We start from the raw sequence: 18,273 nt of genomic DNA, 5'->3' as shown, positions 1-18,273 counted from the left end.
CCCAACCAAGCTCAGGGTTACTCTGCGCTGGGTGCTGTACAAACACATTGCAGAAGCTGCTCCCATGAGCTGAGTCTGAAGGCACCGACCCCTGCCCAAAGGGCTGGGACAAATGGGTTTATATACAAGATTTCCAGCGCACCTTTATAGCCTTCAACAAGAGCATCTGCAGCTAAGAGCCCAGGTTGGCACTAAGCCGCAGCTTCCACTCTCCGGGGCAGACAGCGGCGGCAATGCTCAGGCTAAGCGGGCAGGGGCCCGTGCAGGATCCGGCCTCCACCAGCGTGGCAGGGCCCTTGGGCTCCTCGCTGCACAGCGGAGCCAGGGACTCCCGCACCGACAGGGCTGGGCGAGCACCACTGGCTCCTTCTCTCACAAGGCAGCACCTCGAGCCCCAGTGTTGTGGGAGCTGCTGGGCAAAACACAAGGGAGAGCCGAGCCGAGCCGAGCCCAGCCGAGCCCCCCCCGCGGAGGCAGAGCCTGGCGGGAGCCGGGAGGCCCCGGCTGATAAAGCGGGGCAAAGGAAGCGTGTTCCCCCGCCCGGGCCACTCTTGCTGCAGCCAGCCTGGCCGCGCGCCTGCCGCTTTGCAGCGCCCGCTGCCCGGCGCACATAGGCCTGAGCTTCGGCTTCCCCGCCCCCCCGCCACAGTGTCAGCGGGAGGAGCCGGGCGCAGGCGCCCCTAGACGCGTCCCACCCTCCGCGGTCCCGGCGCAGCAGCAGCAGGAGGAGATGGGCCGCTCCGCCGCCTGGTCGCTGCAGGCTCCGCGCCGCCCAGGGCTCCGGCCGCCCCTTCTCTGGGCCCTGTTCTGCCTCTGCGTCTTGGCGCGGCCCCTGCGGGCTGGGGGCTTTAAGAAGAGGGGGCCCACCGTGACTGCCAAGGTGACTCCAGCCCAGCGGCAGGAGGGGAGGGGCAGGAGCTCTGCCAGTTGCGGGTTGCTGACCCCTCTCTAGCGCCGCCCCCCCATTAAACCCGACCCGTGGGGTGGGCAACGGGGGAATTGCACCGCTGACCCTTGGCTCAGTGTAAAGCCGTCATCTGCTGTGCATCTAGCTCAGGCTCCGGTGTCCCCTCTGCCCCATCTGGGGCTCCCAGGTGTTTTGTGTTTTAACCTGTAACTCGGTCAGAGCAACAGCCGGATCTGATCGGGGGGGGAGGGGCTGTAGTACCAGTGCTAACTTCTTGCAGCGTGTCACAGCTCCACAGCGGAGAGAGACATCCAGCCCACTCTTGTCGATGAAGAAAGTTGGGAGGAAAGTAGGGAATGATCGTGGTTAATAGCGGTTTTTTGTGCTAAGATCATGCACCCTGTGTTCAGTATGTCCATGCTCCAGTGCCTGTATGAGCTGAGCTCAAGGGTGGGATCTAGGAACTCCCAAGTTCTGTCTAAGGCCTCCTCACCATATAGCCAGCTCATGTAATCTGTCTGTTTCCCTAGTCTATAAACTGGGGATAATGATACTTATCGGTTTCATGCAGGCTGTTGTGAATATTAATCAACCTATTATTTGATGTTTATAAAACCTTATAGATGAATGCTACATATTGTTGTTGTTATGGATTAGATGACCTTTTTGATGTCTTATTTCTATGGGAGTATATAGCACTGCGTGGAATAGAGAGTAAATTCTCATGGGGTACACTGAAGTCAGTGGGAGTCCATTGAAGGCAACAAAGCTATGGTAACTTACACCTGGGATCTGCTCCCAGGAGCCCTTCTAATGTAAAGCACTGTAAGAGTGCAACGTTAGCAAGATCCCTGCTGTGAATATGTGTTTGTACATGCAATGAACAGGCAAAATTGACACAGGAGTTAGTACTCGTGCCTGGTATCTCTGTTGCTTCAGTTGAGCCAGGAAAACACAGGAATTTCTGGATCAGATCAGTCCAGTAATCCTCTAGGCTGATACACTGTCTCAACCATTGTCAGGAACTTCAGCGGAAGATGCAAGAAACTCTGCAATGGATAATTATAGAATAATTTTCTTCTTGGAGAATCTTTTTCCTAGCTCCAATCAGTTGGTGGTTAGCCTATGATTTGAACCGTGGAGGGTTATAGCTGTAGTTTATTTTACTTTGTATCTTATCTAATGGATGTTTTAATTATCCATATAAATGTTGACTCCTACCAAGTGGTTGGCCTTTCGTGGAAATATTATGCAAGTGGAATACAATGGCATGAGGTTGCACTGGTACAACCTCATCTCAGCTTGTTATGGGGAATGAGAGGAAAAGCCAGGTGCCTTTAGGTATTTGACACAGCTGCAGTTCTTTAAGAATATTTTACTATTTCCATTATATGTGTTTTGTAATAACTAGCAAACGAGTCCCAGAATATCCTCTTTTTGCAGCTACCTGCACCATTCAAACTTTCAATAGCTAAACGTATTCCGCTCTTCATAATATTCATTTTATAAATAACTTTACAATACTTAATTGTATTTATGCTTTACTCTTCATTGAAGTACTATTTGGACCTGTTTTCTAGCATTTACAGTGAGTTGACTAGTGTTTTAACCATCTGTGAGTCAGAGCACAGTCATACCCTATCTTCTCCCTCCAGGGCTCAGTTTTTTAAATCTTGCAGTATGAGAAGTTGGATCAGTTTACTGCTTTGCCATCTCTCCCTTGTGTTCTGTTAGAGTGGGTGGTTCTATTCTTACCCCTACTTGCCAAAACTTGAAAAGAAGGTACTATGAGATTAGCCAGATATGAGTCAAATGTAAAATGTAGTAAAACACTGACATTCTGGTATAAATTAAGAGAACATTTATCTTAATTTAATAGGCCTCTGTTGTTGCTTTAAAAGCAGTAGGCAGTCAATGAACCCTGCATCAGTTCTGCAGATCCTCCTCATAAACAGAAAATAATCTGCCTTAGACATGTGTAGGATGGAAGGTAAGTGGAGCTATCTGACTACCAGATGAATATGCCAAGCCATGTGGATATCTCAGGATGCTCACACCTGTTGGAACTGGTGTACTTCATTGTATGATACATTTGTGCTTCCTTTAAAAAAAAAAATCTGTAAGAGCAGAAGGGTAGACAGGATTTCTACTCCATGGTGATCAGAAACAAATGTGGAATAGATAATTGAAGGCAGTCATTGGAACAGGAGATAAAAAATCCACCCTTTTCTTAAATTTGTTATAGGGCCAGATTCAGCAAAGTGTGCAAACACACCCCAGTTTTCATGGGTACAGTTCTGAAAACCTGCTCTCTAACTAGTATTGAATAATTCTAGATACATCCAGAAACTAGGGTGTTCATACCAAGTGGCAAGAAAATGGACTAGGTGGACCAAAGTCCCCCTCCTCCCCCCCATCCGCCCTTTGGACATCTCTGTAATCATAGTCAACCTTCATATTCAAAACCCCTTGTAAGGTCAAGAGAGATAACAGAAACAGCTAGTAGGAGAGAATGAAAGACCTTTTCACATAGGAAAGAGACCATAGGCATTTAATGTCACTACCAAGCTAAGTTGTTGGCCACATAATTTTTTGTTTCAGAGTAGCAGCCGTGTTAGTCTGTATTCGCAAAAAGAAAAGGAGTACTTGTGGCACCTTAGAGACTAACAGATTTATTTGAACATAAGCTTTCGTGAGCTACGGCTCACACCACATCACAATATGACACGCAAATACGGACGGGGGAGGGGCAAAGAGGACTGTTTTCTTAGCAGGCGCAAGTCTTTATTTAGATTTTTGTGAACTTAAAAGATATCTCACTTTCTGAGTTATTCCTATTTTTAATTCCTTTAGAATATCTGCATATCCAAATAAAATTGATTAATAGATTCTGGACTACATTAAAATACTCTAACTCATTAGCTGTCTTCAAGTGGTTTTTATAGAAACATTCTTACACTGCAGATTCTCTGAAGTGAGATGTCTAACTTCTCAAGTCAACATGTTTATTTCTCTAGGCAGACTTCTAAACTTGTGTTTTAGCAAGGCAACTGGCTTCTAACAGAAAATAATTATCACCGTTAATTAGCCAAATAAACTACATTGTGTTCACTTTTGTCTAGATGACCAATTGCTTTCAGTGATCTAAACAGTGTCCGCTTTAGTGTAAGTGGGTATATGCTTACCTGCAAGTGGATGGAAAACTGGCTTTTGAGAATCCCTGCATTGTAATTCCCCGTTGTTGTTCACATATCTGGAATAGCAGCATTGGTTGTTTAAAACTTTCCCCCTACCTTGGTATTCATGAATGCTAAAAGTGGGCATATCTTTACCAGCAAACAGTGGTTATATCTCCATATACATTTCGGTATTGGCACCTGTGAAAAAAGCTCTTAGAAACCTGTCTACAGGATTGGTATTGTAACTTTATGTAGCTTTCTGTCTGAGCATTTTAAAGTGATGAATGAAACTCCAGAACTGGTATTCACAATGCTTAGCACATTCTTCTGCATAATTTGTGAATAAAGTGGCTTTAAGAGGTTTTTCTTAAAAGTGCATGCTGTTTAGAACTCCGTTCACATAATACCATCCAAAGGCAATTTGCTTTAACACTTATAAAGTTTAGTCTGTTTTTATCATATTTGTATAATTTTGTTTTCTTCTTAAATATCCAGGTGTTCTTTGATGTGAAGATTGGCGAGAAAGATGTTGGCAGAATTGTAATTGGCTTGTTTGGAAAAGTTGTCCCAAAGACTGTTGAGAACTTCATTGCACTGGCAACTGGGGAAGTATGTTTGTTTTCATTCTTTTACACAGCGTACAATTTTGGGTGGAGAATAAAAGGTGAAAAAGTACAGCTTTACAAAATGACATTTCAGTTGTGAACTTTCCACATTAATTGTCCACAAATTTTTCATTCTAGGGATACTAATGTAAGAGAACCATCTTATGGACCCATCTCTCCTACCTATAATCCCAAACTCCTTTCACAGCTTTGTTCTCAAAATTTCATTGTGCAGGCCATTAGATAGGTCTCTGCAGACCTTGGTCCTTAAACTATGAAGTTAATCCATCCCTAGATTGTAGTTGGGATGAGTAAATTTGGGTGGTATAATCATTCAAATAGCAAATAAGGATCTCTTGAATTAGAAAGAATTTTGTAGCTTGGTGTCACTATCATGTAAATAGTATGCTTCTTCCATCCCTGATTCTGTGGTATCACAGCATAGCATGAGTAGCACTCACCCACATCCTACATTATTTTGTTTCATGTATTTTTGTGTCTTGCTGTGGTTTTGGAAAGCGGCGGTAGTGGCCTATTACAAAGACTTTTCTTGCAATTTTCCCCTTATTTTGTTTATAATCTGTGAAACCCTAACATTCAGATTGATTTTCTCTTTCCATCTGCCATAGATAAATCTCCTGCATAAAAATGCATATATACTCATTGGAGCTTTATTGCTTTTCTTAGAAAGGATATGGGTACAAAGGAAGTAAATTTCATCGTGTGATCAAAGATTTCATGATTCAAGGTGGAGACTTCACAGCTGGAGATGGAACTGGAGGTAATATGCTTATTATCCTTCAACTCTCCTCCTAATAGCAAGTTCAGCATAGTGAAAGAATGAACAAAACATTTAATTGAGTTTAAAATGGCTGCCAAAGACATTGTAGATACAGAAGTATTTGGAAGAACTGATCCGGTATGAGGGGTCATGGGATATTAGCTACCAAAACTTTAGTTGCCAGATGTTACGTACAATTAAAGCTTCACAATGTTAAGTTTTCTGTGGTGATAGATCTTAAAAAGATATGTGCTGAGAATGTTTTTTAAAACAGTGGTGGGCTGCGCCAACTGGCTTAGGAGAATAGTATAGGTTTTGAAAAGGATTCTTATGCAAATATGAGAGATCCATGATATTTGTGTATGTGGTAGGGCAAGGGGTTGCTCTGTTCCCACCCCCTGCATAAGTATTTTCTTTTTAACTACTTTCTAGGAAAACAGTTAAGTGGCTCTGAACAAAGGCAGTATTATCTACAGGGAGATAAGGTGCGAAACCCGTAATAAGGGCTGTATTCACATGAGGATGAGATTACTATACAGCAGGTTTGCCACCTGAAAATTTGAATGCAGCCTACACTCCTGCCTCCATTCTTCCTTCTCTTTGGGGCCTGTAGTAATGCTGCCACTTTGCTGTACAGGCTTCTTGGGGAATCTTTTGGAGTCTTTGGAGAAAACTTTTGATAATTTTGTTCATATCCTGGACTTGGCCTACAGTACAGCATGCTGGAATGCAGGTGCAAAGTCAGCACTGCAAGCTTCTCTACAGCTACATGCAGTTGATCATGTAGATCATCTAATTCCAAAAACTGATCCTTGCTCAGTGCTCCAGTGGAAGGTAGACTTCCCATCCTTCTCAGTCTCCTAGGGGAGAAGTTCCTTAAGGACTGCAAAGGATGAGGCATGGAACTAAATTCCGCATTGTTCAGCATCTTATGCCAATTTCTATCCAAACCCACTGGTACCCAAGTCATCCTTTTCATCCTGTAATTGAGTAAAGTTGTTTGTGCCAATCAGATTCTTGAGCAGAAGATTGAAAATGTTGAGGGTGAGAATTGCTTTAACCATTTAAAATAAATGTACCAGAATGGTCATACATCTTCCTGCTGCTACTTAGCTGATCAAAAGCTTCATGCCCAGGTCACTGTGATCGCCTTTAGTTACTTGGATTGGTTTCTGAAATGTGGGAGACAGATTTGAAAATTAAGTGTGCTCCACATTGTGTGTGGGTGTTTTTTTTTGTTTGTTTTACAGCAGATGATCTGGCTATTCACATAGTTCAGTCCACAGGAAGTGGCAGGAACAGGCTTTTTCTGGAGCCAGCACTTAACTGATAAAGGGCAGTCTCCCTTGTGTAGGAGGCATTCTTTCTTCTATTGTCTGTACTTTCTCGCCTGCCTGCCTGCCCCTTCCAAGCACTACCCGTTTGAGTTGTCTATATAACAGTGCTAGTGATTCCCCACTGGAACAGACTGTGGGGAAAGGGAAAGTACCAAAGATTAGAGCACTAAAGACACAATCTAGCAATGCAGTGAGCACTGTCTACTTTCTCACTGTATTACCATTAATCATGTTTATTATAGTAGTGTCTAGAGGCCAGCTTTGAATGGGGTCCCATTGTGCTAGGCACTGTATATACAGAGTAAGAGACAGATGATCCATGTAGCTTTCTTTTCTCATAACAGTGGAGTTTAAACCTCCACCAATTATTTTTTCCCTTCTAAATTCTCTGTTTTAGAAAACAGTGCAGTCTTTTCGTAATGAAATATATTCCCATGGATGGTAACTACATTTGGGTTAGCCTAACGGACTCATTGTTTAAAAAAAGTAAGTCCTGTTAGAAAAAGAATGGTTCAGTTATAAAGGTAAATGTTAAAACTATCACAAGACATGGCTAACTTTTTTCAGTAGCCCTTATTATCTTGTTTAAAACTCATTGTAGTGGGCCGAGCACATCGTCGTCACTAAACAAATAGTATTGTTCCACGTCTACTGGTAGGTTTTTCAAAGATACTCCTTTGTACATATGAAGTGTTTTGGATCAGAACACCTTTACTGTGGTGTGTGAAGGAGCTGGGATTACCCAACATCTGAATCTTAATTACTAAAAATTTTACTGTTTTTCCTGCTTTCTGAACCAAAGGGAAGTTTAATTCTATAGCTTTAATTATATTGCTGCTGGTACATTTCTAAACCTGCTTTTGTTTTGTGTCACAGGAACAAGTATCTATGGAGAGAGGTTTCCTGATGAGAACTTTAAACTCAAGCACTATGGAATTGGATGGGTCAGCATGGCTAATTCTGGTCCAGATACCAATGGTTCTCAGTTCTTCATCACTGTAACAAAACCTTCCTGGTTGGATGGAAAACATGTAGTATTTGGCAAAGTCATTGATGGAATGGTAGGTTTAAAAAATATAGTATCAAAGTGGATAGATCTGACCAAATTTGGCTGTTGCAACAATGTAAATCTGATTTATACCATTATAGTTGACAGCAGAATTTGGTCTCTATTATCTATAATGTATACAAGGCAGAGAAATGTAAAGCACTTAACTTTGAAATGTCCTATGAAACAACAAATGTTCATTGCAGAAATTGAAACTAAGTAGTCACTTTGACCTTCATATTTCCTGATGCACGCGACTAGCCTGCTTCTGACTGACTCCTTTATAGGCTGGTGGCAGGTAATTAGTGCTATTAGACAGTGTTTGGAATCCGTAGACCTTTGGATGTCCTAAATTGGAGAGTGCTATCCGAGTTCATGTTCCTCTTCCACTAATCTTGTTATCCATTTAATAATGAATTTACTGGTTCCTCAAGCTGACACCTCAGTTTTGTAAAAATGGGTAATATTCTCAATGGTGGTGTCTTCTATAATAGGGAATCTTAGAGTGAAAATAAATTTATTCAGATATGTACTAACAACATCAGAATATTAGGTACACAGTTGCAAAATATTTCACTGACACTTGATTACTGTGAAAAAACACAAAATGCCTAATTACTGTACACAACCCTGCTGTATCACCCTCTACCTGACTTCACTTACTGCTATTTGAGTTTGCCCTAACACCTTGTTTTCTCACTCTCCTCATTTCTGTTTTGAAGTAGACAGATGTAGAACCTATTCTATAGATATTTTCTATATAAAGCACAAAGACTTCATTTGATCAAATCTTTTAAGAGCCATAATAGCAGTTGAAACTTTTCTGGAGGATTCAGAGTAACTTTAAATCAAACTTCATTAACTGGCAACACCATCTCAGGCCAGATGATTGATAATCCTAGATATATTCTGTCCTTCAAAACAGTACTTTAAGTATGTGCCTGGTCTCAGGCTTGTGTTTTCCCCTATACCCACCTGAGTGGATGTCATGACACTCGCTCAATACTTTGGAGTAATCATATAACTCCTTTCACACTCTCTGTATAAATCCTTTCTTACCTAACCTAAACACAAGTATGGTTTCTGATGAGAAGAAAATTACTATGCAGTCTTCATGATCCTGGGATTTATTTACTGATGATAGAGCATAGATAGAATTGTGTGTGCTTGTTAGCTTGATCGGCTGTAAAGATATTTTCAGTTCCTCCTTTGCTATGACATTAGGTGTTCTTTTTTCTAAGAATGGTCCACCTTTGATACCAGGGGACACAACATTTGAGTTCAGGCTTCTCACTAGATGGTGGGTTGTTATCTAAGCAGGCAACCTGGCTTAGCTTATGTGGGAACTACTCCTGGGGGAATTCTGCACCACTGCGCATGTGCATAATTTATGTCCCTGCAGATTTCTTTACTTCTCTGCAGAAAAATAACTTTCTGATGGGGAAGTCACAAGAGCAGGCATGAGACCTTCCCCAGCAGTATGTTTCAGGTGCCCAGGACAGCTGGCAGAGGTAAATCACAGTGGGGTAGGGGGAGGGATTGGGAAAGACCCAGCTGCTAGCTCCTACCCTGGGCCAGGCTCAGCTGCTAATCCTGGCTGGGCTGGGGAGGACAGGACTTCCTCTTCCCCTGTATGGCAGCCAGGCCTGTGTCAGACCTACCCCCAGATTTCTCCTCTAACTGTACGAAGCTCTGCAAACTCTCCCTCTGTGCTTCCTGCACCTTTTGCTCTTCAGCTGCAGGAAGAAGGATTGCTGTACAGGGAGCTGCTCTCCCATTTGCCCAACCCCTGTGCATCCAGACCCCCTCAATCCCCATTCCCCTGCACCTTGACCACCCCAATGAGCCCCAACCAGCTTCACCTGGATCTCCATCACACTCCCCCAGCATCTGGACCCCCCACACCAAGATCCCCTGCCAAGCTCTATGCATCCCACTCCCAGACCCTCCCTTCCCTGCTGAACCCCAACCACCTTCACCTGGATCCCATTGCAGAGTCCCATTACTGTTGCACCCAGATCCCCCAATGAGCCACCCGCACCCATATTGCCCCACAGAATCCTCTTAACCCACACCTAGATCCCCACCCACTAAGCCCCTCCATATTTGGATCCTGCCTTGCTGAACGTGCCTGCTCACACCTGGCACAGAGGAGCAGGGCCCTGGGGTGTTTGTGGGGCAGGCTCACCCCTGAGTCTATGTCCTGGAGTGGGGAGCTGCACAGAGATCTCCCACGTCTGTGCAGCCAGTAGTCTGTGCTCCCCAATGCCACACTGGAGCTTCCACATTTATTTGACTAATAACATTTGCAGAATGCCCTCAGGAGTAGGGGGAACTGAGCATGAAAAGATCCAAGTACCAAAGCTGTAGAAAATTTATTTTTACACTAAGGTCACTTAGTCTTTTGCCTTGTGTTGGAGATTAGCAAACCTTGTTTTCTTTACTAAATTTAAGTGTTTTGTTTTAATAGTCTGTGGTGCATGCTGTAGAACTTCAGCAGACAGATGAACATGACCGCCCTCTTCAAGACTGCGTGATCGTGAACAGTGGCAAAATAGCTGTAAAAGAACCATTTATAGTTGAAGTAGAGGATTGATGAACTTACCAGCTACCCTGGAAGAGAAAATATAATGGCTTTTTCTTTTGGGGATAAAATTTGGGTGCAGATATAGATTATCCAGTGACTATTTCCATATAAATGCTCAATGCTATCAGCAAACAATGTGGTAAACTCAGCAGTTGTAAGATGTGCAAAGCATCTATGTATTTATGTTGAAACTTCAGGGAACCAACACCTTTTAAATATAAGGGACATCTCACTAAAACCTAGAGCTGGTCGAAAATCATGAAAAATTGTTTTCATTTAGCAGTGTTTGAAAATGGTTTCATTTTCTGTTTTGTTATGAAATTTTCCACATTTGTTACTGGCATTTTCATTGAAATTATTAAAGACCTGGTTTTCAGCATATACGAAACAAATATTCAAATGATTTCTGTAAGAATTTTAGTACAATCATGCAATCATCTGTGAAAAGCAGATTGATTTCAATGATAAATTTTTTCAAAATTTTTTGAAAAAGCCATTTTCAATAAAATAATTCTGGGTGAAAATTGTCAACTGGCTCTACTAAATACACATTGGTGCAGCTTCTCTAGAGATAAGGACACTATTACTAGAGATGGAAGTTACCAGTTCAAATCCATCTCCTGAAAGTGCAGGATCAAGTTGTTCCCTTTTCCAGATAAAGGATATATTAAATACAAGATTTAGCAAAGACAGAGCAGATCACTTTGTATAAATAAACTGTGGTTATAGTAACACATTTTAAAAAGGATCCTTCTCTTAATGCATGAGAGGTTTTATGTGCACAGCAATCCATGCTATGCAGACCAGAAGGAAACCAAAGTTTTCAACTAAAAGGTTTGCTAAAAGCTAACGAGACTGCACTTTTGACTTGGATTTTTGTAACCCTTCCCGGCTATTGCTAGTAGACAAAACAAATTGATAGTTTTTAAACAAGGTATGTACAAAGGCTCAATTAAAGATTGTTGTATGGAATTTTTTATAAGCTATATATGTATGCAATATTAAACTTTTTTGTAATATGAGGTAAATTGTTTTTCCTTAATTTTCACAATCTGTTCTAAATAGCTCTGTCAAACAATTAAAAATTGTGATTAATCGCAACATCAACAAAATTGTGATGAATAGCAGTTTTAATCACACTGTTAATAGAATACCATTTATTTAAATATTTTTGGATATTTTCTGCATTTTCAATGTATTTCAATTACAACACAATACAAAGTGTACAGTGCACACTTTATATTTATTTTTGGTTACAAATATTTTCACCTTAAACAGAAACAAAAGACATAGTATTTTTCAATTCACATCATACAAGTACGTTATTGCAATCGCTTTATTGTGAAAGTGCAACTTACAGATGTAGAGGGTTTTTTTTACATAAGTGCGCTCAAAAATAAAACAATGTAAAACTTTAGAGCCTACAGGTCCACTGAGTCCTACTTCTTGTTCAGCCAATTGCTAAGACAAACAAGCTTGTTTACATTTACAGGAGATAATGCTTCCCATTTCTCACTTTCAGGTGACACTGTAAATAAGAACAGATGTTCACATGGCACTTTTGTAGCCAGTGTTGCAAGGTATTTATGTGCCAGCTATGCTAAACATTTGTATGCTTCGATCACCATTCCAGAGGACATGCTTCCATGCTGATGATGGGTTCTGCTCGATAATGATCCAAAGCAGTGTGGATTGAGATATTTATTTTCATCATCTGAGTCAGATACTACCAACAGAAGGCTGATTTATCTGTTTTGGTGGTTCAGATTCTGTAGTTTCAGCATCAGAGTGTTTGTTCTTCTAAGACTTCTGACAGTATGTTCCACACCTCGTCCCTCTCAGATTTTGGAACGCAATTCAGATTCTTAAACCTTGGGTCGAGTGCTGTAGCTATCTTTAGAAATCTCATGTTGGTACCCGCTTTGTTTTTTTTTTTCAAATCTGCAGAGAAAGTGTTCTTAAATCGAACAACACATGCTGGGTTGTTCATCGAGACTGCTATAACATGAAACATATGGCAGAATGTGACGCATTATTTTTTTAGCGAGTGTCATCAGGATGGAAGCATATCCTCTGGAATGGTGGGCAAGGTGTGAAGGGGCATACGAATGTTTAGAACCACTAAAAAAGAAAATCAGCCTTCTGCTGGTGGCATCTGACTCAGATGATGAAAATGAACATGTGTCACTCTGCGTCACTCTGCTCTGCTTTGGATTGTTATCTAGCTGAACCTGTCATCAGCATGGATGCATGTCCTCTGGAATGGTGGTGGAAGCATGAAGGGACATATGAATCTAGTGTATGTGGCATGTACATATCTTGCTACAACAGTGCCATGAAAACACCTGTTCTCACTTTCAGGTGACATTTTAAATAAGAAGCAGGCAGCATTATCTCCTGTAAATGTAAACAAGCTTGTTTGGCTTAGCGACTGAGGACTTGTAGGCTCTAAAGTTTTACATTGTTTTGTTTTTGAGTGCAGTTATGTAACAAAAGAAACAACTACATTTGTAGGTTGCACTTTCATGATAAAGAGATTGCACTACAGTACTTGTATGAGGCGAACTGAAAAATACTAGTTTTGTTTTTTACAGTGCAAATACTTTTAATGGAAAATACAAAGTGAGCACTCTACACTTTTGTATTCTGTATTGTAATTGAAATCAATATACTTGAAAATGTAGAAAAACATCAAAAAATTTATAATAAATTGAAATTGGTATTCTATTATTGTTTAACAGTGTGATTAAAACTGCCATTAATTACAATATTTTAATTTGAGTTAATTTGATTCCAGTTAATGGCAATTGACAGCCCTAGTTTTAAACTTAAGATATAGATGTCTATTGTGAGCTGTGCTGTAAAACTACTTTAACAGAGAGAATGAATCAAGATATAAAATTATCAGTATGGCATAGTAGGTAATACTTTTGTTTCTGCTGCTAAGTTCTGGGCTCATGAGGAGTACTGACAGTTCAGTACTTACTACAGACACTGATAATTCTTTTAAAGATCTGTGATTCACTTCACAGGAGAGATTGTTTGGATCACAGTTAAGAGTAAATTCTCAATTTGAGATGCACAAGGTGCTTTATAGGGCTTATACTTGTATTTATGAATAGCCAATAGCCTGACTTCAGATTATATTTTCAAGCCTGGTAAAGAGTGACAGCTTTGCCCGTACCTAAGTCCCAAATGTTGCACGGTCTCATCAATCATCAAAACAGCTTCAAAATCAGTTTAGTGTTTGCCAGGAGGCACTATTGCTCCCTCAGGACTACACTATTATGTTAGGGCCCAATTCTGCCATGATGACTTGTGCTGAAAAGTCCTTCACTCCAGTTAGCCCTATGAATTATTTATATATTATATTTATTAATGAAGCAGCAATACAGCAGAACTGAATAATGTGATGTTCAAGATATATTTCTGTATAAACTTAATGCATCAAGGGGATGGTGCTGAAAATTGCTAATAATGAGGTTAAACATTTTCTCACTCTTCCAGTGGTTGAGGGGGGGCGGGAGGGGAAGATGTGGGAGAAATAGCTGTCGTAAGAAGCTTTGAAATGTACCCTGTTAGGCTAGAAATGGAGTACAAATGATACATTCACAGTTCATATGCTCCTGTGTGCATGTTCTAGTAGTTTATTTTACAGTGTAATATCCAGTAATGGACATAACAAATTTCAAGTTCATCTGAACACATAATTTTTAGTTATTTTACTAGTAAATGATATCCTTGCTTGATCTCACCAAAAAGTGGTGTAAACTGTGGTTCACAAAATATAAGAGATTAAACACAGAGTGTAAATTGGCTTGGAAATTAAACACACACTAGAAGTAACAACTGAATGAGGTTTTTACCATAAATGTTATGCCAAACTTCCAGGTGGTTAGAATGCCATAGGAGTTCTCTATAACCAACATCCTGAAACAAAGCTACATTGCAGAAGGTGGAAACTCCCTATCACACAGAACTTGACACTGTTCTACCCAAACATTAAGGTGTAGATTTGAAATATTTACCTTTTGAATACTAATGCAATACTTTAAGTTGCATTTAATTTCCAGTTAAGCAACTTCATTTTTTAAAATTACTTTGTAGTCTCTCTCATACTGTCTTCAGTGCCAGCACTTTCAATGCATTCATTGCCAGCAATGGGTAATGCACTGGGACTATCCTGATGTAAAAAAGGATTAGTGTAATTTGTAATAAAAAAAACAAGCAATATTAGTAAAGCTTTTAATTCTTTTCAAAGATTAGTGTAATTCAGTGTATGACTGTCATTCTTTAGTATTAAATATTAGAGTATGTATATACATTAGTTTAAATATGGAAACAAAGCTCTTCCGCTTATCTGTTTTTTTAAAAAGCACAAACTGTAGTGACCCTGATTTTAAAAGCTATAATGTATGGAATTAAATTAAGGTGGTGACTTTTGCCTCTTAGAATTGCTATCATGCCACAGAATTTTGCTTATGTCAATTTTCTTTTCAAGACTTGCTTTAATTTCTTCTATCCACGCACCACTTCTACCTGGGCAGTAGATGAGGATAAAATATCCCATGGAGAACTCCTTCAATAACTACATTTGGAAAGTCATCTGAAAAACAGAAAAGAAAAACTGCTTTCTTATGTATGTCAATACCATATAAATGCTTTTGTGGAATTTAACAAGGCAAGGACTAGTATAATTTAGGATATTGCATCACTATAGTGTTTATCCCTGTTGGGAATGTACTATTAGTAATGCTGTTTCAGCACTAAAGCCACTTTAGTATAGCGTAGGGCATTGCATAAATGCGTTGCCAGATTTGTAGCTTATTGATTTAAAGGGATGTTCTAATACTTAATGCTGCTAGACTCCAGCTCTTTATCTGAATCTTTTCTCACAAGGAAGATGGATTACACTGGCAATTCAATTTCTAACAAAATCTCAATATACTTGAAGGAATTCCAAGATTGCTACTGGGAATACTTTACAGCAGTTTTTCCATTGTGGTTTATAGCAATGTTTAGTCCAAGTGGACTTGAAGGTGCCTGTGCCATGACAGAAACTTCTCAAGAGCAGTGAGATTGTAGACTGGCTATTCAACATAAAAAGGCAAGTTCCTTACAAAAAGTGATCCTGTCAAATTTGAAGGGGAACAACCCATACACAAAATATTTTCAGTGCAAATGCAAAGGAAACAAACACCATTTTTTCATGTTAAATTTACCTTAGTAAATAAAATTGAAACAGATTACCTGATGAAAGAAAGTAATAGACCCACATAGAGGCAGGAAGGCTATGTGTTACTAAAAGAAAAATATTCTCCAAATGTATTAACTCCTACCTGTCTAAAATAGAGTGACTGTCTTTACTCCCTTGACAGTAAGAGTCAGAATTTCTCACTCCATCTTACATTATTGCTTAAAATTGAGTTTCAAACTTGCAGTGCCAGCAAACTAAGAGGTGGGTTAAACTCAGAAGATACAGCTGAATAAACATCCACAGATTATTTCTTTGATGTTTCATACTTCCAAAGTAAGTTTCTCCTTCAGCCACCAGCCTACAGATATGCATATAGGGCCAGATTCAACTCCCATTAAAATCAGATGGAAAGATGATACTTGACTTTAATGGGAATTGGATTGTGCCCATTAATAACTTTAGGGCCATCAAATAGAGTAGGATGTTTTTGCAAATAATGTATTATAAACCTCTGAGTACCAGCACTGTAAATTACTAATAAATTAATTTGATTATATATCATAATTGATGTTAGAGATTTGACCAATAGACTCAAGGATATTTTTAGGTGAATGTATAACTAACAGAGACCTTTTCAATAAGCAGCATATGGGTGATTCTCCTGATTTCTGATGGCGGATAAAGCATTATTACAAATCACTCATTGACATTTTGAGGCCAGTAATGATTCTACAAGTCCTAAAAGCTCTGCACACTCAAATCACTTTTCTAGGATAATTCCACAATATTGTTATCAGCAGTATTAGAATACACATGGTAAACATGATCCAGTGGTTTCACTCTAAATCAAACCCTGAAGTTTCAGAAACCTGTTTTTCTGCTAGTTCTATTATATACATGACATACAGTACATATGGGGAAATTGTTATTGATTTTATAAAATGATACCATTTTACAGTGTCAGACTCACTTTGAGGCTTTGCTGAATAAAGCATCTACCATATCATTTTAACTCTAGTATGTAAACATATTGAAACAATCCCACAGGCACTTTTGAAAATGCTTGGCTTTAGACATCATTCACCATTAGACCAATTTTCCATGAAGATACAGGAAGTTTAGGTCTATTATTCAATAGGAACTTTAGCAATTTGGTCTATTAGGCTAGTAGTTTAGATTCTGGTCCTTTTAAAACCCCTTTCAACTTTTTGGGTAATAGATATTTTGCACTTTTTTTAATTAAAAGAAGAGAACCCATCTTATATGAAGAATGTGTTCACAGAGTTAAACCAATGTTACATGCTTTGTGCAACAATGATTCAGAGTCTGAAAATCAAGACTTGTGATCCTAAATTCATTAGGCAATTTTGAAAATTTCCCTTACAACAATATTAAAATCCAGTGCTGATATAGCTCTGAGTTCAACATAGAACTATGTCATTATGTGCTATAAAGTTAAGTATATAAAAAGTGCCAATTTAATATTTTTACTGTTGGTTAAGACACAGGAGATTGTTCTCTGGTTTACAAGCCAACATTCTGCAAGAATCTTCAAATTCAAATTAATTAGGGAGTTTGGACAATATAAGGCACCTTGCTTTCTCAGGGTTCCTTTTCATGAATGAGAGAAATGGAAGCAAAAGTGGAGGAACTGAGGATGACTTCTTCCCTCTTCCAGAGAAGTAAAAGACATCTACAAAAAAGCAACCAACCGTTCCTGGTGCAGTTCAGAATATGCAGCTCTTCAGGGATGATTTTTGCCAATTAAAGCACCAATCCTGCAAATGATTACACAAATGCTTAACTTTAAGCATGTGAAAAGCTCTGTTGATTTCCTGACCCAATGCAGTCCATAGGATTACCCACATGCTTACTGAAACATATGCACGTGTTTGCAGGATTGAGGTCTGAAGATATGACTACATTGCAAAAAAACAAAACAAAATCCCATAGCAGTGAGTATGAGGCTACATGTACACTACACACCAGAGTTGGTGGTGTGTAGTCTATGCGTAGCTACATGCCGCTGTGAAAAGCAAGCTGTATCCATACTGTGTAGTGTGTAGTTACACATCAGTGAAAATCTCCAGCAGCCGGGAAGCATCAGGGAGAAGCTTCAGCAGCTCCTTGCTGCCAAGAGCCTCCCACTGGAGCAAGGAAAGGTTCTGGCAGGGGGAGGAGCAGGGGAATCCCCCTGCCAGAGCGTTTCCCCTCTGCTGGTTTTTTGCCCTGCGGTGCGGAAGGGCTCTGGCAGCAGGGAGCTGCTCAAGCCTTTCCCCGCTGCCTCCCCCCGCCAGAGCCTTTTCCCCCTACTGGAATCTTTTCCTGTGGTGGAGAAAGACTCCAAGAGCAGGGAGGCAAGCGGGACACTACACTGCTAAAAATAGCAGTGTAGACAGGGAGACACGGGTTAGGAGAGCCATGTAGGGTATGTACGCTAACATTTGGGTCATGTCTTTACTCTACTCACCTAAGCTGTGCCTCACCAGCTGCTCTGCTATTTATACCCAGCTAGGCGGGCTGTGTGCATATATACACTACATGCTCCCAAAAGAAGCATGTACTGTAGATGTACCTTCAGAGGCAAGGTCTACAGACTCAGGCTTGCACTACTGTGCTAAAAATAGCAGTG

At 40.2% G+C, this 18,273-nt stretch overlaps 2 protein-coding genes across 11 annotated transcripts in view; one reads left to right on the top strand and one right to left on the bottom strand.

Annotated features, from left to right (window-relative positions):
• The first annotated feature begins 614 nt into the window (after nt 1–614).
• PPIC (peptidylprolyl isomerase C) lies at nt 615–11,466 on the top strand. Its single transcript, XM_048849422.2, has 5 exons — nt 615–880; nt 4,582–4,695; nt 5,379–5,472; nt 7,686–7,870; nt 10,328–11,466. Exons 1-5 carry the CDS (start codon nt 731–733, stop codon nt 10,451–10,453), a joined length of 669 nt encoding a protein of 222 aa, XP_048705379.1. The 5' UTR covers nt 615–730; the 3' UTR covers nt 10,454–11,466.
• A 2,602-nt stretch (nt 11,467–14,068) lies between these two features.
• SNX24 (sorting nexin 24) overlaps nt 14,069–18,273 on the bottom strand; it is a 141,498-nt gene continuing 137,293 nt past the window's right edge. For 8 of the 10 annotated variants that reach the window (XM_048849417.2, XM_048849414.2, XM_048849411.2 and 5 more), the window contains one exon: nt 14,069–15,050. In XM_048849417.2, coding sequence (XP_048705374.1) covers nt 14,980–15,050 — 71 coding nt within the window. In that variant the 3' untranslated portion in view covers nt 14,069–14,979. Of the gene's footprint in view, nt 15,051–17,234; nt 17,420–18,273 lie in introns of all 10 variants that reach the window. The other 2 variants (XR_007356575.2, XR_007356573.2) reach the window with 1 other exon arrangement.

This window comes from Caretta caretta, chromosome 5 (assembly GCF_965140235.1).
Source record: "Caretta caretta isolate rCarCar2 chromosome 5, rCarCar1.hap1, whole genome shotgun sequence".
NCBI classification, from domain to species: domain Eukaryota; kingdom Metazoa; phylum Chordata; order Testudines; family Cheloniidae; genus Caretta; species Caretta caretta.
The sequence above is the reverse complement of the archived record's forward strand: the minus strand, read 5'-3'. Positions and strand labels throughout refer to the sequence as shown.

What these genes read in the sequence shown, in the direction of transcription:
- PPIC (XM_048849422.2), top strand. Translation starts at nt 731, where the DNA reads ATGGGCCGCTCCGCCGCCTGGTCGCTGCAGGCTCCGCGCCGCCCAGGG. An exon ending in TTGCACTGGCAACTGGGGAA is followed by an intron (nt 4,696 to 5,378) that starts GTATGTTTGTTT and finishes TGCTTTTCTTAG; the next exon opens with AAAGGATATGGGTACAAAGG. An exon ending in GCAAAGTCATTGATGGAATG is followed by an intron (nt 7,871 to 10,327) that starts GTAGGTTTAAAA and finishes TTGTTTTAATAG; the next exon opens with TCTGTGGTGCATGCTGTAGA.